Consider the following 25,291-nt stretch of genomic DNA (forward strand, 5'->3'; position numbering starts at 1 on the left):
TGGGAGGCAGAGACCCAAGAAGAAACCAGAGGGATAAAGAGGGACAGAGGCCAGGGTTGCCTGTGGTACCCCAGGCTGCCACAGCACACTGGTTGAAAACCACTGGTTAAGAGCATTGCTAAAGCCTTGCCTCTATTATCTCTACTCCTGTTTCCTAACCTAAAGGGAATATTCCAGCTGTTCCTGTTTCATGCGACTTTTTATTTTTTAAATTCAGAGCCATGACTATGCAGCTTGGGAGGCGAGCTGCAGAGTAGGAAAAGTGGGAGACTCCCTAAGAATCCCAAGGACTTCTGAAAGGGAAAAATGGTGGTTATAAATGTGGTTCCAATTAACCTTGAGGCTGCCACATTACTGGCTTTCAGGGAGGGAAGGGCTGAAAATGAAAGCCAGAATCCCTTAGGCTGTGGCTCCGTCTCTGAAGCTGCTAATTGATCTGTGCCAGACTGCAGGAAATGGCTAATTTCTTGTGTCTAAGTCTTGATTTTTGTATTTTTGAAAAGGAAGAGGAGGCCGCTGAAATCTAGACAGCAATTTTTAAGCATTAATCTCCAGTCAAGTAAACCTCTTGAATGATGGAGAAGTTGGTCTCAAAGCAACAGATAAAAGGTTAAGTGTTATTTCACAAACCCTGAGTGGCTGGTAGGTGCTTAATGAGAAAGAGAGAGCTATAGAATTCCTAACATGAAAAAATGGTCAACAACTGTCCAAGTCACAATGTAGCTACATTTTTATATGGCCGTGTGGATGTAGTGGTTAGAGTGCTGGACAAAACCCTTATATCATCTCAACATTCATGGAGAATCCTGGGAAGTGAACTTTGTTAAAGGTGCTGGAAAGTTTAGCTTTGTGATGTCAGGGCTCTTAACAAACTATGTTAAGTCAGAAAGTGCCATAAGAGTGCTTTAAATGCATTGTTTGGATATGGAAATGGATATATTAAGTTGCTGATTATTGGTCTAATACAGTAGAACCTTGGTTCTCGAACTTAATCCGTTTGACTCCCGAAACATTAGAAAACCAAGGCACGGCTTCTGATTGGCGCAGGCACCCTGGAAACAATAGCCAACAGCCACATTGGACGTTCAGCTTCCGGAAAATGTTCGAAAACCGGAACACTTACTTCCAGGTTTTCGGCGTTTGGGAGCCGATTTGTTCATCAACTGAGTCAAGGTTCCACTGTACAAGTGACAAGTGTGTTTTGAAGATAAGCAGTACAAAGGACACTTTAATAACCCAGTTCTAACTATCTTTACTCAAAACAGCTAGATCTCTGAAATCTGTACAAGTTGCAAAGCAGCTTTCAACAAGGCCTTGCCCTCCAGAAGGTTTGGACTCCAGCTCCCATCACCCTCACTCAATAGGGCTAGTGCTTGAGGATGAAGGGAGTTGTAGTCCAACAACATCTGCAGTGTGCCAGCTTGAAGAAGGCTGAGCTGAAGTTAGGCAACTGACTCATCAGAAATTATTCCCAACTCGCAAGTGCCAGGATAATTGTGCACAATCATAAAGTATTTGGTGACTGAAAGCAGCAGCATCTGTACTCTGGCACAGTTCTCAAAGCAAAGCATTATTTTATTTTTTGCATGCAAAGAACTTGAAGGTCCAACCCCCACCTTACCCCTGATTTCCCTACACTGCCAGGAATTTTGGTTGTTTGGCTGCTCCCCCCACCCCCACCCCAATAGTTCTTCTATTTCATTATGGTAAATTGAAAGCAATGTTTGCAGAGAAAGTGATGTCCTGGGACAAAAGAATAATTTGGCAGCTACCTGGTGCTCTCCCTTATTGACACATGACTGTTAGGTGCACTGAAAAGATCCTCTTGAACACAAATAGTAAAAAAAGAGTTGGGAAGAGAGAAGACCCATTACGAAACAAGAAGCTAATATTTACATTGCAAAGAGTAACCCAGTGTTCATAGCCTTTCCTAGAAAGTGTGTGTGTGTGTGTGTGAAGCCAAGAACTGGGTTCTATTCCTGCAGCAGAACTATATACATAACTCCTCAGAAGTAAACCTCATTTAGTTAGATGGGATTTACTCACAGGTAACTGGGTGTAGGATTGCAGCATTACAGTTTACTTCTGTTAAAGTAGCTACTTCTGGACTGCCATGAAAGAAGAACAAAGAGTTCTGTGGTACCATAAAGTCTAACAATTTATTAAGGCAAACAGTTTCGTGACCTAAAATTCCTTTTGTTAGCTACATCAGTGTTGGGGTTTATGTTGGCCCAGCAGGTCTAGTTTTGGCTGTGAGGCAATTATCCCCACAGCTGTCCCTTCATATATGAGATCAGGTATGACACAAATGAAGTCATGGGTTCAGAGGAACAATCAGGATACTTAAAAGTGGGCATAGGCAAACTCTGCCCTCCAGATGTTTTGAGACTACAATTCCCATCATCCCTGACCACTAGTTCTGTTAGCTAGGGATGATGGGAGTTGTAGTCCCAAAACATCTGGCGGGCCGAGTTTTCCAATGCCTGCTTACAAGTTGGGAACTCCCAAGTGCAGCCAATCATTGCCAAGAGCAGGAAGTCACCATGGATAGTTGACAATAAGCCATCTTTTGGGAGGGATCCTGAGCTCAAACAAAGGAAAAATGGATCACCTGGCATCAAGCACTGTTGCAATTATTGTTCATGGAGAATTCCATACCCTCTGAAAGAACAGTTTTTGTTGTAACCTTGCTATTTATAATGGTTCTCCAAGTGTAGCTGCCTGTGGTTAACTTTTGTCAACATGCTCTTGAAATGCCATATTTTCTTTGTTTCAGCATTTAGCTTGCGGTGAAGGTTCTATCGCATTTATTTATGTTTTCTTCCTCTTCTCCCCCAAGCTGTGGAACACATGCCACCCACCAGAGCTGGTGCGTCCAACTCTGGAGAAGACATTGAAGATCTTGCAGCTTGACTACGTTGATCTCTACATTATTGAGCTGCCGATGGCTTTTAAGGTAAAGAGAAATGTTGTGTTAGAGCTCCTCCTAGTGTGTTCCAGTCTGAAGAATACCTGGAATAAACTTCACATTTACAGGTAGAGAGTCCACTGACTCATCACCCAAAATGCATCTCCCCCCTCTCCCCCCTCTCACACACGGAGGCAGATTTGCATATAAGTTGCACACACTAATTTATAAAAACATTAATTTGCCATGAATTTTTTAACTGGCCAAGCAAAGCGAGACCTTTGGTTTAATGACTTGCTTGTTCAACATTCTGTCTGTAGTGTTGGCAAACAAGGACTGGAGACATACAGCTTCTGTGTGGAATATGCTTTCCTTGCAAACATAAAAGCAGGGTATGAGGGGAGGCAAACAGGAATTCCTTTAGGCAAATGATTCTTTCATGTTTGTACCCTCAGATCTTGACAACTCCATGGAATTTATTTTAGTTCTTTTCCCCTCCTCCCGCAAATTCCACAACATTCCAACAGTCATTTCTAAGGGCCAAGCTACACATTACTGAAGTCACTCTTCTTTTCATGGAAAAATCCCAGTTCGGTGCGATACACCCAGTGCAGATCAACGTGTGTGTACTGTGTATGTTTCCTGCTGAAAATCACCTCCCTGGCTGCTATGTAGTAAACAGCACCTATGGTGACACATAGCCAGGTGTATGTGTGTAGGTGGGACAATGGAGAAACCAGCATGCTTGTACATGGGTTCAGAGTAATGTGTGAATGAGCATAGAGGGAAAGGCATGCAGGCATCAGCTGCTGGCCAGAAAAAAGATGTTGCTGTTGTTGTTGTTATTTTGTGTGTGTGTTGTTTTAATGTATTGTATTGCAAATTGCTTTGGATATAATTTTGATCAAAAGGCAGAGTGTAACTTGTTAAAATAATTCAGGCATCACTTGAAGCCCAAGCCCCTTCTTGGGAATCAAGGAAGCAAACTTCCAAAAGTTTTGTAATATTAGATCTCTGTAGACCAGGCTTCCTCAAACTCGGTCCTCCAGATGTTTTTGGCCTACAACTCCCATGATCCCTAGCTAGCAGGACCACTGGTCAGGGATGATGGGAATTGTAGTCTCATCTGGAGGGCAGAGTTTGAGGAAGCCTGCTGTAGACCACTGGGATTTCAGAATGAAATTTGGTACAGGTGTTCAAGCAATGGAGGTACATTTCAGCTCCAGGTGACAAAGTCCAACCTCCATATCCATTTTCTGTTAACCTAATCACACATTTCTTCTTATATGTGCTTTCTTTCCAATGTAGTCACTTACCACCTGCTTCTACACATACTTTTCTGCCTTTCCAAGAAGTCCCAAGGTACCCACTGACGCTCCCCTGGAAAGTAAAAAACAGAATACTTCTGCATTGTGGATTTTCTCTTCCACAAACATCTTTGTGTGTGTGTTTTTCCCCTCAGCCTGGAGAGCGCATCTACCCAAAGGATGAAAATGGGAAATGGATGTACCATGAGACAGACCTATGTGCCACTTGGGAGGTGAGTAGATCTGAAGCTTCTGTGGGACCTTCATCTTTGCATCTCCTAAGGCAGGTGTGGGCAAACTTCATGCCCCTTCCTCTGTCTGAGATCCTGGCCAGCATCCCTGGTTACCTTTATTTTCACTTTTCTGGCCTGAGGCTGCTGAGCAATGTCAAGTAGGTCTGGATTTTGACCCTGCTCTACTTCCTCACAGTGTTCCCAACATAGCTGCCAAGTACCCCGTTTTCCCCGGGAAACCCCTGTATTTTTTTACCGTTTCCCGCAGGTTTCCCGAATGGCAAAATACCCCATATTCCCCCGGATTACGGAGTTCCTGCTGGCAGCCATGTTCTTCTGGTGTCCAGAAGTGCGTAGAAGCGACTTTCGGCACCACGGCGCTGCTGATCCCAGATTTTTCAATCCGGAACTTGGCACCTATGGTTCCCAAGCTAGCTTTGCTTTGGAGAATTGTGGCTCCATGTAGACCCCCCCAGATTTAGGGCCTTATTTCCCCCCTTTCATCTGACCTTCCCATCAACACTCTTATCTCACTGTTCTGCCTATCAGTTTTTTCCTTCTTCCTTTCCCCCTTTCCCCCTTCTGCTGCGGAGAAAAATCACTTCCTTGTCTTTCCTTATTTAAGTTCTTGATCAAAGGCCATTTCTTCAGCAAAGTCTGCCCCCTCCAGAAGCTTCTTGGCCTTCTCCTGTCCTCCTCTACATCCTGGCTCTTTCCTCACTTAGTTACTACTGTGTCCCCTCCCTCCTTCCCTCCCTCCTTGGGGAATTGCTATAAATCTTCTACTCGGCTGCCTTCCCACTGTTTTGCCTGCTTTTATCCCGACAGGCTTTGGAAGCGTGTAAAGACGCAGGGCTAATGAAGTCCATTGGGGTGTCCAACTTCAACCGTAGGCAGCTGGAGATGATCCTCAACAAACCGGGACTCAAGCACAAGCCTGTCAGCAACCAGGTAATGGCGATGTGCAGGTGATGCCGTGACATGAGCCTGCATCTTGTTGCTTTCACATCATCTGACATGCACTTGTATGCATTTGGTACTTGGGTGACGTATCAGAGTAACAAAGCATCTTGTATGGACCATTCTTACGATCTTGCAGCTGCGCCATGACGGCTGTGCTCTGCTTCCACAGTCAGAGGCAGGAATGCTCCTGAATACCAGCCTCTGCAAACCACAAGAGGAGAGAGAGGGCTCTTGTGCTCAGGTCCTGCTTGCAGGTTTCCCAGAGGCATCTAGTTGGGCATTGTGAGAACAGGAGGCTGGACTAGATGGGCCAATAGCCTGATCCAGCAGGCTCCTCTTATGGTCTTACACTGGGGGAACTACCCAGTGGTGAGCATATTCATGGCTTCAGATGGCTGAGTGTACGAGTGGCTAAGTAACTTCAGACATGGGACATAATGATCTTAAACCTGCCCCACTTCAGATCATAAGATGCAAGGCCAGCATCAGATTGTTGTGGGGCCCTTTAGGCAACAAGAGGAGCATTGGGATCACGTTCAGCACCTCTCCTTCTTCCTATAATCACATCCCCCCACCAAAAAAAAAACACCAAAACCTAAAATACATCTTGCCCAAGACTTCTTTCCCCTCTCTCACGAATGCACTCATGTTTCTTTTCCCACTCCCTTCCACTCATCTTTCTCTACTTAAATATGTCGCATGTCTTATCCAGTTCTACAGTTATATGACTCTGTGAGAGCCAACCTAGTATAGCATTTTGTTCTCACAATCAGATCCCCATGGGAAGCTCACAGACAGGATCTGAGTGTGGCAGCCTTCAGCCCACCTTTGATTCCCACTTGTGGCACAGTAGACCTTCATTCATTCATTCATTCATTCAGACACCCTTACTTATTTTTCTCTCCCCACCCCCACTCATTTCATCCCACATCCATATCACACAACCTCCAGGTATTCCCTAACCTGTCCCTATATTCATCAGTGAAGTATTTGACATGCTATTACAATAATGATGATAACATGATCACTGATATTGTGAATTGCCACCAGCTCTTTGGAAAAGATCGGAGGAAGGAAAGAGGCTAGAACAGGCATCCCCCAACTGCCGCCCTCCAGATGTTTTGGCCTACAGCTCCCATGATCCCTAGCTAACATGACCAATGGTCAGGGATGATGGGAATTGTAGTCCAAAACATCTGGAGGGCCGAAGTTTAGGGATGCCTGGGCTAGAATAACATAATTTTTAAATCTCCGTTCATTTTCCATGGACTCATAAACTGCAGTGAGGCAATCCTATCTCACGCTTAGCCTAACCTGTCTGTTTAAAGCACAAGAACACAATATCTTTATGTGGGAGAAGTGAGAAGAGCAACTACTTGGTAACTGCATGGAGGGAGAAGATATGGGGGGGGGAGAGTTAAAAGACCTGAATTGGCTGGCACAGGAGTGAAGACTACAGGCAGCAACAGGGCTATGAGCCGGTCTCTAGGACAGGGGTGGCTAACCTGAGGGCTGCACTCAAGGTTGGTCAATCCACCAAGTGCCACATCTCAACAGTGGTCATGGCCAATCATGGGTGGACTTCCCCAACCACATGTGTACCACTGTGTACACAAACTCACCCAGCCAACTGTGACCAGGTGAGCTGGTTTGCCTTTGAGGTGCTCCCTATGAAATGGGCAACTTCCAGGCCCATCCTGTTCTCCCGTCTTAGAGATCTTTTTCTTTAAACTGGACTTGAATTGGAGAGCCCTCCAAGCAGAAGACACCTTAAAATGGAGGACTGTAAATCATTGCAGCCCACTCCTTTGTACATTTGGCTCCATTTCTTGTTGAATAAGAACTGTACACGGGACATTCTGGAGCTACAAAAGCTGTGTCATCAAAAAAATTAGCAGATTGTGGGTCCGATTATAAAAGAATAATTTAGGAGACAATGGATTTCTGAGCACTGTGCACTTTTTTGACAAAACCCACTGAGAGAAAGAGAGAGAGGGCTGGAACAAAGTTTTCTTGGCAGCTGGATGAGGTCAGTGTGTCCCACCAACATAAGCTTACAGTTGAATAAGCTAGTCTTATTGAAGCCTTTTCTCATCCCCACTTCCAGAGGCTCCAGTCTGAGTAAAGGAGGATTTGCATGGGCTAGAAGCTGTGCTTTACTGGGACCAGCCTGGCAATAAACTTCACAAACAATAAATCAGTCCTGGGGTAAATTGGGACTGCTCCAAGGAATAGATACTTTTAAATCTATGAAACATTGGCCCATGGAGATGGTTCCCAGGGTCAACAAAAGTTTGCAGAATCCTGAGGCAAGGCAGTTTTCTTCTTCCTTCCTTAGAATTTTATCCCCAAACCTTTCACAGCTTTATAATGGGACTGTATTTGTGGCAAAGATATAGGGTAGGGATCGGGGAGCTTTGACCCTCCAGATGTTGTGGGACTACAACTCACATCATCCCTGATCAGCTGTCATGCTTGTTGGCTGGCAAATATGACCATTGATCGGGGATGATGGGAGTTGTAGCCCCACAACATCTGGAGGGCCAGGGGTTCCCCGTCCTTGCTATAGCAGGATGGCTTCATCATACACCATGGTGCGCTCTAGTCATGAGTTTAGTTATCCAAGCATGTTGAAATGGTTGTCTGAAAATGAGGGGAGAAGGACCTAACAGTTCCCCCTCCAGCAGTTTTTCCACTGAAAATCGTTCTCCAGGGGGAAATTACAGGCAATTACAAGTTGACTTTGTGAACAAGGTCTCTTGATGGGCCATTTTGTCATTAACCCAGCCTTCTGCATTCTGTCTCTGCAGATTGAATGCCACCCATATTTCACCCAGCCCAAACTTTTAGAATTTTGCAAACAGCATGACATTGTCCTTGTCGGATACAGTCCTCTAGGAACATCAAGAGATGAAAGCTGGTGAGTGAGATCTTGTGTTTAGGAATATTTAGGAGTAGGGGTGGGGGACTTGTAGACTTCCAGATGTGGTTGGACTCCAACTCCCATCAGGCCCGGCCACCATGGTCAGTGGTCGGGGATGATGGGAGTTGTTGCTGGAGACAACTTCACCCTCTTTCCTCTGCTGCAGGGTCCACATTGTTCTCTTGCTGCTCCATCTGTTGCTAAATTGGTTTGAAATCTGTTAGCATGGTCCTCACCTGGTCCCAAGATCACCGCTATGCTCACTCTCACACTGCCTGCATAGGCAAGGCGACCCAGTTTTAAAAAGCAGCTGTATGGCACCCATATTGCTCACGGATGCATTCAGCAGGGTGGTTTTCAAAACCGGATGACAACTTGATTTGGTCTGGCTTCAGTCCCTTCACACCCCCATTAATTCTTCTTCTGCCACCAGACTGCAATGTAAGGCAAATCTATGCTTATTTCCTTTCCCTTTCTATAACAAGGGTGAATGTGTCTTCCCCTCCGCTGCTGGAGGACCCTGTGTTAAATGCCATTGGAGAAAAATACAACAAGACAGCGGCCCAAGTGGCGCTCCGCTTCAACGTCCAGCGAGGGGTGGTGGTCATCCCTAAGAGCTTCACCGCAGAGCGCATTAGAGAGAACTTCCAGGTAAGCTTTCAAAAAAGCCTGCTCTGGGTAGCAAAGCTACCTGCTGTTTTTTCTCCCCACCTCACTAGAAGGTAGCAAAGCCCACTAGCATTGCAACCTCCCAAAGGGTCTTTGTCAACAAGGCAGAGATAGCACTCCATGTCTGCAGTCTTCAACCAGTTCAATTTTCCCCCATTTTTTTAAAAATAATTTCTACCGTTACAAAAACAAAACCAATACATAAATTGGCAACTTCCGTCTTCAACTTTTTCAAACCAGGGACCCGCCTTTAGCCCAGCCATGTGCTTGGGACCCACTTTCGATTTTTTTTTTTAATTAACCTTACATTTACGTGACGATAGTATTGCCGTTGGCATTTAATCTTGGCCCAGGATGCAACCCAGCAGTGGATCTTAGTCCACTTCTTGAAGACCAGTGAACACTGGAGGGACCACAGATTGCTTTTCTCCTTTGGGTGATTCTCCCTCTGTCCTGGGGAACTCCATAATGCCTTCCTCCACATGCTGTGGCCCTCGGTGGAGTCGTACCTGCCTTTATTCCAAAATAATAAGGATCTGAGGATCTGAATCTACAGCAAGCCCACCACTCTGTTCCCTACGCCAGAGTGGTGGGCTTGCTATAGATTCAGATCTTGGGTCAGTCACAATCTCGCAGTCTAACCTACCTTGCATGGTAGTTGTGAACTGGACTAGATGGTCCTCATGCAAGTCATCAAATATCGAGTGCCCGTGCGTAAATTTGCCCTCCATTCTGGTTATTTAAGGAATTTGCCTTATTCAGTAATCAGACCATTGGCTCACCTGAATCAGTATTGTCTGCATTGACTGAAAGCGCCTCTCCGTACCTGGAGATGCCGGGGAATGAACCAGGGACCTTCTGCACGCAAAGCAGATGTTCTGCCACTGTGCTATGGCCCTTATGGCTGCTCTCATTCCACCACAAACTTTACTATCATGTGCTGCTCATTTGATCCTTTTGCAGGAGCTGCGAGAATGAGGGTGTGCCTGCTGTCCAGCATCCATCGCCTTTTAGGCCAGAGGAGAGGCTAAGGGCACAGATCTCAATTTAAAGCCCTGGGTCTGAGCACCCTTTGTTTTGCTCCACAAAAACCTGCTCTCTAAAGCTCAATCAGAGCAAACATCACTCTGCAGAAAACACAAATTGACAGACATGGAGCACTAAAGTCTGGAATGAGCATGACAAAAGGTCAGTGTGGACAAGCCCACACTTAAGACACAGGCTTAGCCATCAGTTGCATAAATGTAAGATAATGGGTTGTTTCTCTCTCTCTTTTGCCAAGATCTTTGATTTTTCCCTTACTGACAAAGAAATGAAAGACATTGAAGCTCTGAACAAAAATATCCGCTACGTGGAGATGTTAATGTAAGTATAAATCTAGATATGCAACAGGTAAAAGCATGAGTTGTACTGATATGATAACGACAGCTAAACTGTGGGCTGGGGCCTTTCCTGATTTTTTCAGTGCAGGACCCCAAAATCCACTTTACGGAAGGAGGGCGGGCCTTTTTGGCTTTGGATAAGATTTTCCCTTTGATAGGCTGCTTCTCACACTTCCATGACTTCCACCCTCTCTCTCTGTCCCTGCAAAGGCAGTTTTAGGGTGCCACACTACAGGAGGTGCCAAAAAATTCTGTAGAATGAAGGACGAGAGACTGGGGCACCAAATTTTTGCATTGCATAAGGCGTCACTGAAAGTTTACGGTCCCTGGCCCTAGAAACATCAACCAATTGCTTTGGATTCTTACAGGAATGTGCTCCCTATAACCCAGGGATGGAGAACCTGCTGCCTTCCAGGTATCTTGGACTCCAATTCTCATCAGCCCTATTCAACATGGCACATTGGGGGATGATGGGAGTTGTAGTCCAGCAACATCTGGTAGGACTTAGGTTCCCCACCCTGCCATAAACCATTCACCCGACAGTACTGGTAGCTCGGCTCCTTTACGCTCTTAAGTCTGTCCAGACTAGCTGCAGCTGATCTGTCTTCTTCATTACATGGATTGGGAGCTCTTAAGTCAAAGCATTGTCCTCCTGCACAAGGCAATGTGCTTCCTTGCCTTAAGTAAGCTGGGACCACAACTATGCTCCAGTTTGCTGGCAGGTCCCTAACATGGCCATTCTGTTGATCCTGAAACTTGAGAACATCCTCCATGTGTTCTAGGAAATGTGGAAAGTCGGTCACTTGCAATGCAGCTTTAGGGGCTCGTGGTATTGTATTACATTTGGCTAGCTCTTGCCCAAGGACTTGCAGGACTGAGGTCTGCAGCGAAACAGCCTTGGCAAAACAAATGCACCAGTAGATGCCAGCTTTAACATCATCGCTCCCAAGACTCCTGGAAGCCAGTCAGGACATTAATGTCCCCTTACATAACCGAACCAAACTCATCCAGGTTTGAGTCCCAGCAGTTTAATTAGAGGGTGCAGCCAGGTTTGAATGGGCTGCCTGCCAGTTCATAGTAGAGGAGGGAGAAAGAGGCAACAGAAATGAGAGCCAGATAAGTTTATGGGAGACACGCAGGGTTTGGCTACACTTTGTACCACATATAGTCATTAGTGAAAATCAAATGTTTAATCTTAATAACCCAAGCTGTCCCAAAAGCCAAACACTTGTGCTTATCAAGACACAATCTTGGAATCTGAGAGGGCCTTTAAGTAAAATCATCTTTTTCCATATGAATACTTACTCTAATGGATCCTTCATATTGCAGGAGGCCTGTTTGTGCCAAGTTTTAAAGCATACATATTAAGATCACCTTTTCTGTTCAAAATGGTGTTATTTAGTTCTGTGTGGGGACTTCTTTCTGGAGGCAACAAATTGCCATACTTTAGGGATTTGAAAATGTTCTCACCTGCCTTCCAGTTAAAAGAAAACATTCCGGGCTGCTTGCAATTAGGGTTGCCACCTTTGGTCAGGCAAAATAAGGGACAGGTCAGGCAAAATATGGGACAAGTCCCACACTTTCCCTTAAAATAAGGAGCCATCCCTTATTATAAAGGACAGGTGGCAACCCTACTTCCAATGCCTGAAGAAATAACACTTGAAATACATAAAATATGATCTCTTCAGATGTTTTGGACTACAGCTCCCATAATACTCTACCACAGACCATAGCTGATTACCCCTGCAATAAAGGTAAAGGGACCCCTGACCATTAGGTCCAGTCGTGGACAACTCTGGGGTTGCTGCGCTCATCTCGCTTTACTGGCCGAGGGAACCGGCGTACAGCTTCCAGGTCATGTGGCCAGCATGACTAAGGCGCTTCTGGCGAACCAGAGCAGTGCACGGAAACACTGTTTACCTTCCCGCTGGAGCGGTACCTATTTATCTACTTGCACTTTGACGTGCTTTCGAACTGCTAGGTTGGCAGGAGCAGGGGCCGAGCAACAGGAGCTCACCCCGTCACGGGGATTTGAACCGCTGGCCTTTCGATCAGCAAGCCCTAGGCTCTGTGGTTTAACCCACAGCGCCACCCGCATCCCCTGCAGTAGACCAAACCAATAGCATGCCTGAGGTCAAGGTAGAGGGATGTTGCTGTTGTGGTTATTTATGGTGTTAGTTGCCACTATTAAGTGTGACTTCCATTTGTTTCAGGTGGCAGGACCATCCAGAGTATCCTTTTCACGATGAATACTGAAAATGGTGCATCCACTACCGTGTGCTTGGTTTTAGTGATCTTTGTTCCTTGTTATCTTTTAGCTTTGAATTTAGTAACAGCACCATTGTAATCTTTCTGCAAGTCTCGCGATTTCTCCTCTGCCAACCCTCCACAATTTGTCCAAGACAAATGTGGACAATCAGGCCCACTCAGAAGAGTAGTTTCAAGTCAGTGTTCAACTGCCACTATTATTGTGATGGAGCAGAGCCAAGGTGTTGTGGTTTTTGTTTTGTATAAGACGGAGGATCTCTCTTTGACTTGCTGTCTCAAATTTTTGTCTTGTGTAACAAACATTAAAGAACATTTTTGATTAAATCTCTGATGAACTTGAACAGTTGGATGCAAGGTCAGGAAACATAGTACAAGGGTGGCAACCATTCAAAGCAAAACTAAATGTGAAATTTGGAGTAGCTTACTTTTTTAAAAAATGTAATCATCTTCTAGAACAGAATGTTCCTGCATTGTATGTTTTTTTGGCACTTGTGCCCATCTTATGTGAACATAAAAGGACTTATGGACCAAAGCCACCTTTGGCTATACTTTAGAGCAGGGCTGGGGGACCAATGGGCCTCATGTCACTTTTGAACTACAATTCCCATCATTCTTGACCACTGGTCCTGCTAGCTAGGGATGATGGGAGTTGTAGTCCAAAAAGCTGGAGTTTGGGAAACACTTGGGTTATGCAGTCTGGAGCTGATGGGAGTTGTCCCAATGACATTTGAAGGGCCACAATTCCCCCACTCCTGCTTTAGAGTGAAGGCAATGGTCAATTGTACAAGTGGTCAGGGGTGGTGCCGGTCTGATGTGGTGAGCACAGGGCCCTCAGAAACCTTTCCGCTCCAGTTTACCTTGAAGCAATGCCAACAATCCAGCTAAGAATATGGGTTGTTCAATTGTAACATGTAATGTTTTTAATATGCAGAAGTAAAATAAGTCACAGTATCCTTTTAAATAAGAAATTGTTTAAGTTTTAGATATATAAAAAAAGGATTTCAAGTCCATGTTTGGAGGAGGAGGAGGAAGAGAGAAAGATTGGTGCCTTTACATGACCACACAATGGGACACTGGCTGATACTCAAATATGTATGCTGGGTAAATCTGATACTTCTCAAAGATGACAAAAATAGAAGGATCAAGAACATTGTCCACACAGCTATCATAAAAGTTGTTCGATTGGTTAGATCTCGCTGGAGGGCGCAGGTAAGCAGGATTTCCTTGAACGTAATCTCCAACCAGAACTTTAGCTACAAACATGCTCCTGCTGTGGGTCTCCGTCTGGCAATATGCATGTGAGTAACTGGCGTCTCTGGCAAAATAACTTCCTGAAAGAAGAGATGTCTGTAAGAACCAAGCAAGCCAATGTGAATCTGCTGCACAAATAATCATCTTGAACATTTTAGACCACTCCCTTCATTTTCGATCTTCCATTGCAAGTGCCATTGCTCATGTAGCCAAAATGGCATCATCCACACCCAACAGGGAGTATCAACAGGCTCAGGGAAACCCTTGGTGTGGGGGGAACCCTCCAAAATAGCCCATTGAGGCTGTTCTGGATGCAGGGTGTGTGTTTTGCTCACTGTGATATTCTCTTGCCTTTGTGCTCACGCATCTGCATTCTCTGCCTTCCTCCAATACCAGCCCATTTGGTGACTTGCACAGGGCAACCCCAAAGGTGTGGAGAGTAGACTTCTGAAGAGGAGGGGCAGGGAAGCAAGTGGATCTAGGAGATCATTAAATCACAGATATTCAGTTGGATCACCACGGTCCCCTAAGTCTTCCACGTTGCTGCAGACTTTCAACAAACTCACTTTTTTGTACTTGGTTGGTGTTGGAAAGGGTTAAATTCTGCTGAGGACTTAATATCAGACCATAGCTAGGGTATGGTATGTTATGGTTCTTGCAATTTGTGTGTGTGTGTTCCTCTCTGAGATGGAGAGAACATGCACATACATTTCCTGCCCGCTCTGAATTGGTACCTTTTCCATAGAGAGTCCCATGGGTCCCACAGATTCTCCAGTCAAAGTTCTGCCCACAGATGTCAGGAAAATGGCGTTTGTTGGTGCCATGGAACAAGAACCTTTCGTCTACCTCATCCCCCCCATTCATCTTCTTCATCTGCTCTTTCTGCCTAGAAACAGAAGCATCTACTTTATAAAAACAACAAACTCAATGCACACAAGAATTAAAACTCCTTTCCTTGAACCAGCCCTCAGGCAATGCAAAGAAAGGATCAGCATCTGTTTACACATTTGCCAGCACAATTTTATACACTTTTTTCTAGCAGAGTAGTCAAATAATTACTTTCCCAAGATCTACTAGCTTACTATATTGTAACTATATATACTCCACATTAAAATCCAAATTCTACACCAAGCAAACCTTTATGCCTGGAGGCGGTTAGAGGATGGATGGTGGCTAACATATTGAGGTTGAATCCTGACAAGACAGAAGTACTGTTTCTGGGGGACAGGAGGCGAGTGGGTGTGGAGGACTCCCTGGTCCTGAATGGGGTAACTGTGCCTCTGAAGGACCAGGTGCGCAGCCTGGGAGTCATTCTGGACTCACAGCTGTCCATGGAGGTGCAGGTTAATTCTGTGTCCAGGGCAGCTGTCTATTAGCTCCATCTGGTATGCAGGCTGAGACCCTACCTACCCGTGGACTGTCTTGCCAGAATGGTGCATGCTCTGGTTATCTCCTGCTTGGACTACTTCAATGCGTTCTACGTGGGGCTACCTTTGAAGGTGATCCAGAAACTACAACTAACCCAGAATGCGGCAGCTAGACTGGTGGCTGGGAGTGGCCGCCGAGACCACATAACACCGGTCCTGAAAGACCTACATTGGCTCCCAGTACGTTTCCAAGCACAATTCAAAGTGTTGGTGCTGACCTTTAAAGCCCTAAATGACCTCGGGTCCAGTATACCTGAAGGAGCATCTCCAACCCCATCGTTCTGCCCGGACACTGAGGTCCAGTGCCAAGGGCCTTCTGGCGGTTCCCTCACTACGAGAAGCGAAGTTACAGGGAACCAGGCAGAGGGCCTTCTCGGTAGTTTCACCTGCCCTATGGAACACTGTCCGATCAGATGTCAAAGAAATAAACAACTATCAGACTTTTAGAAGACATCTGAAGGCAGCCCTGTTTAGGGAAGTTTTAAATGTTTGAAGTTTTATTCTGTTTTTAGTGTTCTGTTGGAAGCCACCCAGAGTGGCTGGGGAAACCCAGCCAGATGGGCGGGGTACAAATAATAATAATATTAATAATAATTAATTGCACCTCCACTAGACAAGGGAATCATCAGACCACTGTGGATTGAAGGCTTTTCCAAATTGCACAGTCTCACCTTTGGAGTATAACTTACAGCTAGTTTTCACTGCTCATTCTATATCTCCTATAGCTGAACTGGGTGGTGGTAGAGATTATGGTCACTGGGCAGCCACTGGCCAATTTCTGTTGGACTACTTAGTGCAAACTCCCCCAACCTAGTGCCTTCCAAACATTTTGGACTACAGCTTCCAGTCAACACAGCCAATGGCCAGGGAAGATGGGAGCTGTAGACCCAAACATCTGGAGAGGAATCAGGTTGAGGAACGCTTCTGTTTGCTGGGATTCTTGGAAAGAATGGTGGTCAGATTCTGTAAGAGATTACTTCAGAGGCAACCTACATGTGATACTAGTCACATATTTAATTAACTCCTCCAGAACAATTGTCCAGGAGTTCTCCAACACCTGAGACCACCACCGCCAACCCATGTAGGGATGCTACTAGGCAGCTGGTTGGGTGGCCACTGTATCCCAAACACTAATCCCAACACTGGCATGCATGGGAGTGAGTGAGATGGAATCCCTTTGGATAATGGTACCCCATAATCCTCTAGTCTTTGCTGATGCTGCATTGAATGCCCAGGTGGATGCAGTCAACCTCTGTTTGACTAAAACACGACAAAGAAATATCAATGTGCTTCCCCCAAAATATAATCCATGGCCAACTACATATTTGTGACACCAGGCCGCAAGATTTGAATTCCCACCAAATGATAGAGGAATAGCAGTCGAGTAAGGAGTCATAGCCAATAATAGTAGTACCCGCCCTTTCACCACCAAAAGACACAAAGGAAACCATTTCGAGACTCTCATACCGCGATCTCCTATCCCTTGGAGGAGAAGGAAGTCAAATACGAACCACTGGAAGACTTGCCAAAGAGACGGGTTCTGAATCCTCTGGAGTCGGTGGATAACATAACCCTCCATGGTCTTCTGAAAGAGTTCCTTAATTTCATTGTATTCTTCAGCAGAATCAGAGATCTCCACCAGCTAGGCACAAATCATAGTGAAATGAACCATTCCCTATTTCTTTCCAGCCTATAGATACATTCATACATCGCTTTTCTGAAACAACACAAACCCTGTTTTCGGTTTAAAATTGCTTCATAACAATTGAAATTGTTCATTTTCATGTTTTTCTTTAAAAATTTGTTTCTTTAGAATGTTGACTTTACCACTAGCCCATAGTACTTGAGTCTCTATATTCTGTCTGCCACCTGGCGATGCATTCACTCAAGCAGGTACTTAACTCAGCTCCTCTTTGGAAGCGAGTTTAGTCTTTGGCCAACACTGCCAGCCATTTCTTACTCTCCTTGTGCTAATGGGTGGCTCTCCTTTTCATTCAGAGGAAGTTGCTGAGAAGCACCATAGCTCAGTGGCAGAACATCAGCTTGCATGCCAGAGCCTCTAGGTTCAATTCCTGGAATCTCCAGGTAGGACAGGGGATGTCCCCCCCACGCTCTGAACACCTGGAGAGCCACTGCTAGCTATTGTCAACAGAACTGAACTAGATGGACCAATATAGGCCTTTGGTCAGCTGTGTAGCAGTAAGGGGGAAATGTGAATACCTTATAGCCTATGTTAGGCAATGCTGATTTATCCCAGCTTGAAGGAAACAAGGGGGTGGGAAGGGAAGACTCAAAACGACTGCTGCAGACAAGAGACAAAACAACAATCTAATAACAGGGAGAAGAGGAAGCAACAATTGGTTCCATTGTTGAACTAGGCAAGTCGTTCCATTGTTGGAGGATCAAGACTTTCCCCCCTAATATTCAACAGATATATACCCAGCCTTGGTCAGCAGCTAACTCAAGTTTCAATACAATTAAGCACTTTTGGATTATGTTTGATCTCTTAAGCTAGATGTAGGATTAAGAAATAAAAGGCACAGGGGCATTGTTCTATCACTTGCATGGATGCATAATTTCTGAAGTGCATAGTTTGCCATGTCAAGCTGCAGCAACTGCGGCCCCTTCTATTAAAAGCTACTAGAAGCCTTGCCCTGGTTTTCTTTTTGGCAACCCACCTTGCAAACCATACCCCTCCCCCCCCGGCCCATCATCTAAAAATTGGAACACGAGAGAAGCAATATCACTTTGCTCATCTGCTGCTTGCAGCCATGGTTCAAAGGGATTCTATGCCTATTTTGCACATATCCTTTGCGTGCATTGATTTAGGTTCGGTGTTTATTTGAAACATTTCTATCCCACCTCTACCGTGTTTCTCATATTATAAGACATGTCTTATATTTATTTTTTTCCTCAAAAAAACACACTATGGCTTATTTTCAAGGGATGTCTTATTTTTTTCCTCCTCCTGCCGCAGCCGGCATTGCTGCTGTGCCTATCACTATGTCTTATTTTCGGGGTATGGCTTATATTCCTTGAATGCTTAAAAATCCTGCTATGGCTTATTTTATGGGTATGTCTTAAAATATGAGAAACAGGGTAGGAGACATTCAAGGCAATCTACGCCCAATCTAAGTCACATGGTCAAATATCAAACCAATATATCTTGCACCCCTCAAATCTACATAAAGAGTTTAGTAGACATTGACCAAGCTAGGCTGAGAATGAAAACATATCCAATACCCCGTCTCATTGTCACGTCCTCCTCCAAAGAGCACAAGCTTGGGCCACCTGCAGACTCTTCTCCGGGTTCGGTAGTACAGGTTTCTCTGGACCATCTCTTGAGGGAAACGGTAGTGGGTCAATGTTAAAAATCTCATGTCCACCAGCAGCTTAGAATTAATTTTAATTACAGAGAATTACTGAACAGTACAGGGTCCTGCTTTCTACCTAAGATATGATCACAATACGGCTCCTCTCACTTTGTTTGTGCACCTTCAGAAAAAAACAGGGCTACTCCAAAGGCCCTGTTGAGTGACCATTCATCCCCATTTGTTTGCACAAAACCTGAAAGGTCTTTACTGAGCGTTTGTTCCCATTCCACCCATTTTTTGCAGGGTATTTATACAACAATGAACACTAGCCCTGATTTGCTTGCACCATCTTTTATACATCTTCCTGTTAATCATTTGTTCACCCCACTTTTCAGTGCATGTTCCCATCACGTTCCTAAATATAGAAAGTCCTGCTTGGTTGGTTGAAGTGGATCTGTTGTGCTACTTTGGCAGTGCATTTAATCCACTTTAATTGTACAAACCCAAGTTTCCAGCATGCATTTGAATCTCTCCTGCAGAATAATGACAGCCTGGAAGCACATCCAAACAAATGCAAATCCCTCTGTGCAGAACAGCAATAGAGTCCTCTGAGGACTTCACCAGGTTTGCATCCAGACAATGCATTATAGCAGGCCCACATTCAAAAATCTGGTTGTCCTCACCCTCACTCGACAAAGGTTATGTAGAGGAAGACATTGTAATGAAACAGCTTGTTCTCGAGCCTTAGAAATCGTTACTATAAAGAATGGCACCAAGGACTGAGTGATTCGTTACATTAACACATGTTAAATTTCTCAGAAACTAGCACCATTTTTGTATGGCGAGGTATCTACATGGAACATCTTCAGTGTGGTAAAGAGAGAGAGAGAGTCAAGAGTTATGTCAGAGGAATCTCTCCTGCTAAAGGCTGCTGTTCTGAATCATCCTGCACAATTAAAGTTATTTGGTTGTGGGCACAGTTCCTCTGTTAAAGTGTTGACCTTCCTATTCGTTGCAGCCGCTTCCTCCCTTTACTCTGTCCTTTGTGCGCCTGGCAGTGATTGGGCCTCAGAGCGGCAGCAAGACCTTGCTAGATACCGAAAGCAAAAACACTGCGTTTCAAGTTTGCTAGTACAAGGAATACGCAGGAGAGTATCATTTCCTCTTTTCTTGAAAGAAGGTGCTGCCTCATAACTGGCAAAGCTTTTGTGCTGGGATGGGTAGAACGCGGAAATACCAAAAACAGCAAGAGGTTTTGTGAAAGTAGAGATCGGAAGGGCATTACGCCACCCCCTACCTTAATGAGGATGATACACTACCTTGGAAATTTACTTCGTACAGCTGAGTACCAGCATGGAAGAAGACAACGCCTCTGTGGTCCGCCTGGTAAGCAGCCTCCAATTCTTCAGATGATATTGTGGCAGCACAGTGCTTCAAATGCTACAGAGAGGGGTTGGAAAGGGAGATAGCAGATACCATTGGCTTTGAGCCTTTCGATTTTCAAGAGTCTTCAGCAAACTTTGAAATTGGCCTTCCCCAATCAGATGCCCTCCAAATTGTTTTCGACTGCAACTCCCATAATTCCTGTGATTTGTCTTTGTCAGCCCCTAGACCAGTCTTCCCCTCCAGGTGTTGTTGGACTCCCCCAGAGGAGAAGGCCATGAAAGTAGTAGCAGGGCTATTGCTGGCTAGGAGGTGGGTAGCTGTGCTATTACGAAGGGCAGTAAAAGACACCACTCAGTGAGAGTCACTAAGATTTGGCTCAGCAAGAGCAGAAGGGTACCTCACCTTTTCCCCATATTCAATCCACCTGTCAGCTTCATCCAACCAATACCAGATGAATTCTATTCTGACAATGGAGTCTAAGAGCATGACAATGGAGTCTAAGAGTGTTCAGGGATGGGTCCGTTGTTTCATCTGACGCTAGTTCTCTTTGGAATACCTCCCCCACTTCAGCAAGCATAGGAAAGAGAAGGACCAGCTGCGGAACAATGATTCCAAGCTTTAACCTGAAATGTAAAGTTAAGACATTCACTGGCATCACGTCAAGGAGATTAGCCAATGCCTTTATACAGGAAGCTACTTTATGCCAACTCATTCTAGGCCATTGTTGTCAGTCCAAATCCATCAGCCCTAGCCAGTATGGCCCAAAGTCAGGCATGATGAGAGTTGTCAGCCAACAACATCTGGATGTCTATTGGTTGCGTGACCCTGCCCTATTCTGACTGGCAGCAGCTATCCAGGGTCTCCAGCAGAAGTTACCCATCCATCACCTGCTCCCTTTTTAATTGGATGTACCAAGTACATGCATAAGGACACCCCATTGAATGATGGTCCCTCCCCAGAAGGTTTTTTTAGAGCATCAGGAGGCAATAAAGCACTTTAGGAGAGGAGAGATGCCACAGATAAGGAGAACAGAGAACTAGCCCTAGTAGATCCAGGTGGAGTGACTGTGAGCACAGAGGGTTTGCTACACTCAAACTGAACTGACCACAGTCATGAGACGTCGACCGGAAACTAGGGCAGCCATTTGTCCTACTTTAAGGTAGGTACTTTTAAAAGAGCTGTCAAAGGACAGTTCTCAATTGGAAGGCATTGTCTATTGGGAGGGCTAGCCAGTCCGGATCCAGGCTAAAGAACCTCAAGAAGAGAGAAAAGGCGCCTTGACATTGCCCAGCAACCCTGAGCTCTTGGGTAGCAGGCACATCCAAGTTAGTCTTTCCCACAACGTCAAATTATAGCCATTTCCATATGCAAATGTTACATGTTATGCTCTCTTTTTTTTAGCAATGGCCACCCCATTGGAAGACCCATCTAGCCATATACTGGTTTGTAAATTGAGCCTAATGGTTGCCAAAACTTTGCTTTCTGGTGTGATACATTCCCCTTAAAGTAACCAGAGTTATAACAGCAGCAAACCACTCCAGGAAAATATGCCTGTCTTATCCAGTACCGCCAGAGGTTAAAGGCCTTTTATTTTTGTTGCAAATGCTTTCAGACTTTGCCTCTTCCTCAAGCAGCTTTCAGTTTCCACCTGGCCTTTGCTTACAGCAGCGTCACTCAAACGTTTTGAAGTGGGATCAACATGTAAACTTCCCAAACTCCTCTGGGCCCATTTGTAAAACACCATATTTTGAGTTCCCCCATTGCAACAGAAAATTCAAGACTACCAAATCAGCAGTTAACACTGAAGAAGTTTGCGTACCTCCCCCATTTTTTAATGTCTACACAGTATTGCTCTCTCTATTCCCCATGTCCCGGCTGCGAGTGTCCGCCTGCCACCTCTGTGCTCACAAGCTTACTCAGCAGAAACCTTAGGAGTAAAAGAGCATTGACAATCCTTCCAGCCAGATATACTTTTACTGCACCAAACTTCTTAAGAGGTATACACATCACGTTGCAAGAAAGGAGATTCCAAGTGAACACCAGGAAGAACTTTTGGACAGTAAGAGCTGTTTGACAGCAGACGGGTCTCCCTCAGGAGTTTGTGGACTCTCCTTCCTTGGAGGATTTTAAGCAGACGTTGGGTGGCCATCTGTCACGGATGCTTTAGCTGAGATTCTTGCCTTGCAGGAAGTTGGACTAGGTGACCCTCGGTGTCCCAACTCTACAAGTCTATGGTTCTATACCCAGAAGTAAACAAATGATTCTTTAAAACATGTTCTTTTTTAGACAGGGATGGGTAACCTGTGCCCCGGCAGATATTGTTGGAGCACAGGTTCCACCATCATCCCCGACCTTTGCGTACACTATCTGGTGCCGATAGGCTGAGCAGTCAATCAAATTCAGGAGGGCCAGAGACTCCCCATTGCTGCTTTGAGAGTCCTTCAGGAAAAGAGAGCGAGATCTATCCACTTACCTTTTTCACTCTTTGGCAGAGAAGTTCTGTAGCACATCTCACAAGAAAGCCAGTAGGAAAAAAAAGACTTGTTCTCCTTGCCTCTTTTGTGTGTGAAAACAATCCTGCTACAATCGAGTCATATTTATGGTCCAAAGCCAATTCAACAGGAGACCAAGTCAGGTAGGATTCAAGGCAGAGTAATATTTTTAAAAAGAGCAGTAATAAAAAAAAATGCTACAAAGGAGAACAACAGAAATCTCAATCACGAGAACCTTCTAGGCTTGACTTCTCATGGATCTCCTTCCAACCCAACTGCCCTCTAATCAGCCCAGCCTTGCAAGCCCCACCCTCCAGCCTCTTGGCTTTCCTGGCTAGATAATTAACTGTATCACCTGCCTCTGAGTCAAAGGCTCAGTTAACTCTTTCCAATGCCTTTCTGCCATTGAGAAACGTGGCTAAGGCAAACAGGGCTGACAGCTAGTTTTGAAGGGCTAGCCTAGACTTAAACTGGGTTAACAGGCATCCCCTCTCCCAGGGAATTGTAGTTCCCAATGGGAAGGTCTGTGTTGTAGTGGTCTGGAGTTGCAGTGGGTCGAGCACCCATTGCTATTTCTACAGCTGGGGTCCTCTCTCCAGCATCCTAGACCTGCCCAATTAGCATGAAACGGGAGCTGTTTAGCCTCTTGTTTCCTCCAGAGCTAAAGCCAAGGGAAACTGCTTTGCACAACTGTCCATAATAGGCAAATTTGAGTATAAAAATGTGTATTGCATGATAAATGGACATTGACGGATTTTTATGAGGATTAAAAAAGATTTGCAAACCAAAGTGGAAATGTGAGAATTTAGGATTGGGAAAGTGATAAATTAAAACCGTGATGCAGGGCTGGGCAATATATCAATATATTGTCCTGAACTGGTTTGAAGTCCACATCACTTTTAAAAGACAACTGAAGGTGGCCCTGTTTAGGGAAGTTTTTAATGTTTGATGCTGTATTGCTTTTAATATTCAGTTGGAAGCTGCCCAGAGTGGCTGGGGAAACCCAGCCAAATGGGCAGGGTATAAATTAATATATCATCATCATCATATCAGTTTCATAATTTTTGACCTGGCAATATATCAGGAATCATGATGATGGTGATGATGATGATGTGTGTGCTATGCAAAAATCAGAATGTCGGGGAAACAGTGAAGCCAGCCAATGCTTCTCTCAATTCCTACAGCCCTTGTTAACTCTGCTGGCTCAGTTCTCCCCTGCCTCATGCAGAGGGCAGCGAAGTACAAGAGCAGGCGCTGGCAAAAATCACGATGCAGGAAAAAACATGAAGCTAGCCAATGCCTCTGCATAGCTCCATTCTTATTTCAGACATTGTGATGCATCGGTATATCGTGATGTTTACCTGGCGATACATCACAATGTTGAAAACTAGATATTGCCCGGCCCTACTGACAAGATTTACCCATCCCTAAGTCCCACACATGTCTACTTATAAGCAAGCCCCACTAAGTTCAGTGGGACTCACTCCCAGGAAATTGTGTATATGCTTGCAGACATGGTCACATGTTGCCCCCTGAAATGGAAAGTTGCTTCCCATGCCAGGGACAGCCCCAAATATTTTGCCGCCTGAGGCAGAGCAGCAGAGCATCTAAATCGGGCATCCCCAAACTTTGGCCCTCCAGATGTTTTGGACTACAATTCCCATCTTCCCCAGCCACTGGTCCTGTTAGCTAGGGATCATGGGAGTTGTAGGCCAAAACATCTGGAGGGCTGCAATTTGGGGATGCCTGATCTAAATCTAACTCAACCAACACTCAGTTTTCCCTAATTTGGTTCAGAACTTGCGACTCAGCCGAACCCAGAGTTATGTTTAGGGAGGTTTTTAATGTTTAATGTTGTATTATGTTTTTAATATTCGATTGGGAGCCATCCAGAGTGGCTGGGGAAAACCAGCCAGATGGGCGGGGTATAAATATTATTATTATTATTATTATTATTATTATTATTATTATTATTATTATGTGCTAGTGATGTCACATTATTAGCCAATAGTTAGGTTTCTCCAGTCTAATTGGAACGACGACATCAAATATTTGCAGACCCCTTCCCCCCACTGCCCTGAACTTTCACAAGAAAGAAAAATATGTGTTTGGACGACATGATGGTGTACAAACTACGTCTACCTCCAATTTACAAGTGCTTTTTCACCTAAAGTCTGGTTACAATGCATAAGGTAGCAGCTTTGACCCAATGCTTCAACTCTTCCATTAGCATGATAAGATATGCAAGATGACCAGCAAATACTGTATATATATTAATAACTTCTGAAAACTGTGCTTTATTTCAAACCATTTAATTAGGTGTTCACTGAGTGTATAAAAAGCTTAGAAACGCTGCTTAGATTTTGGACCTAATGTCACTTTAATATGAAAGTTTCCATTGTGAACTTGGAGGAGGCTGGAATTTTACCCTCAAAAACATAGAAAACGTTCCACATCTTTTAGCAAACTAAAATGGGAAGTTCAACATTTCCTGTGATTGTCTACCATTTTATACAAAATGTTATATCTCAACAACAACTGTACAGGCTCAGTGTTTACATAATCACTATCTGCAAAGGTCTTCAGTGCTGATAGAAAGAAGCGTACTAGACGTAGTTTAGAAAACCACAAATAAGAAAGTTGTTCTAAGTTGCTTGCCTGTTTGGCTACATGATGCTAAATCATTCAAACCAGCCAATCATACACATTGGGAGCACTCTGAATCAGATTTTCATTTGTGTATGAAACTTTTTTCAGGTGTTATTTCA

General features: G+C 44.7%; 2 protein-coding genes across 5 annotated transcripts in view; one reads left to right on the top strand and one right to left on the bottom strand.

Moving 5' to 3' along the window:
* The window catches only part of AKR1D1 (aldo-keto reductase family 1 member D1), a 37,320-nt gene extending 24,187 nt beyond the window's left edge, over window positions 1–13,133 (top strand). Inside the window, exons 2-8 of one of the 2 annotated variants that reach the window (XM_060279923.1) lie at window positions 2,840–2,956; window positions 4,371–4,448; window positions 5,277–5,399; window positions 8,222–8,331; window positions 8,820–8,985; window positions 10,286–10,368; window positions 12,599–13,133. In XM_060279923.1, coding sequence (XP_060135906.1) covers window positions 2,840–2,956; window positions 4,371–4,448; window positions 5,277–5,399; window positions 8,222–8,331; window positions 8,820–8,985; window positions 10,286–10,368; window positions 12,599–12,641 — 720 coding nt within the window. In that variant the 3' untranslated portion in view covers window positions 12,642–13,133. The remainder of the gene's footprint in view (window positions 1–2,839; window positions 2,957–4,370; window positions 4,449–5,276; window positions 5,400–8,221; window positions 8,332–8,819; window positions 8,986–10,285; window positions 10,369–12,598) is intronic. The other variant, XM_035127526.2, reaches the window with a different exon arrangement.
* Window positions 13,134–13,648: 515 nt separating this feature from the next.
* Window positions 13,649–23,343, bottom strand: LOC118091003 (protein mono-ADP-ribosyltransferase PARP12-like). 3 transcript variants are annotated; one of them, XM_060279924.1, is made up of 8 exons: window positions 22,505–23,343; window positions 20,434–20,654; window positions 19,965–20,085; window positions 18,575–18,671; window positions 17,552–17,633; window positions 16,854–16,973; window positions 14,639–14,786; window positions 13,649–13,984 (listed from the first exon to the last, which is right to left on the bottom strand). In XM_060279924.1, exons 2-8 carry the CDS (start codon window positions 20,515–20,517, stop codon window positions 13,704–13,706), a joined length of 933 nt encoding a protein of 310 aa, XP_060135907.1. In that variant the 5' UTR covers window positions 20,518–20,654; window positions 22,505–23,343; the 3' UTR covers window positions 13,649–13,703. The 3 variants fall into 3 exon arrangements, with proteins under 3 accessions (XP_060135907.1, XP_034983418.2, XP_060135908.1); XM_035127527.2 differs by having other exon boundaries at window positions 14,639–14,790; window positions 16,843–16,973; window positions 22,505–23,340; XM_060279925.1 differs by lacking the exon at window positions 20,434–20,654 and having other exon boundaries at window positions 14,639–14,790; window positions 16,843–16,973; window positions 18,575–18,723; window positions 22,505–23,342.
* Window positions 23,344–25,291: the final 1,948 nt, after the last annotated feature.

Source organism: Zootoca vivipara, chromosome 10 (genome assembly GCF_963506605.1).
Source record: "Zootoca vivipara chromosome 10, rZooViv1.1, whole genome shotgun sequence".
Taxonomy (NCBI): Eukaryota; Metazoa; Chordata; class Lepidosauria; order Squamata; family Lacertidae; genus Zootoca; species Zootoca vivipara.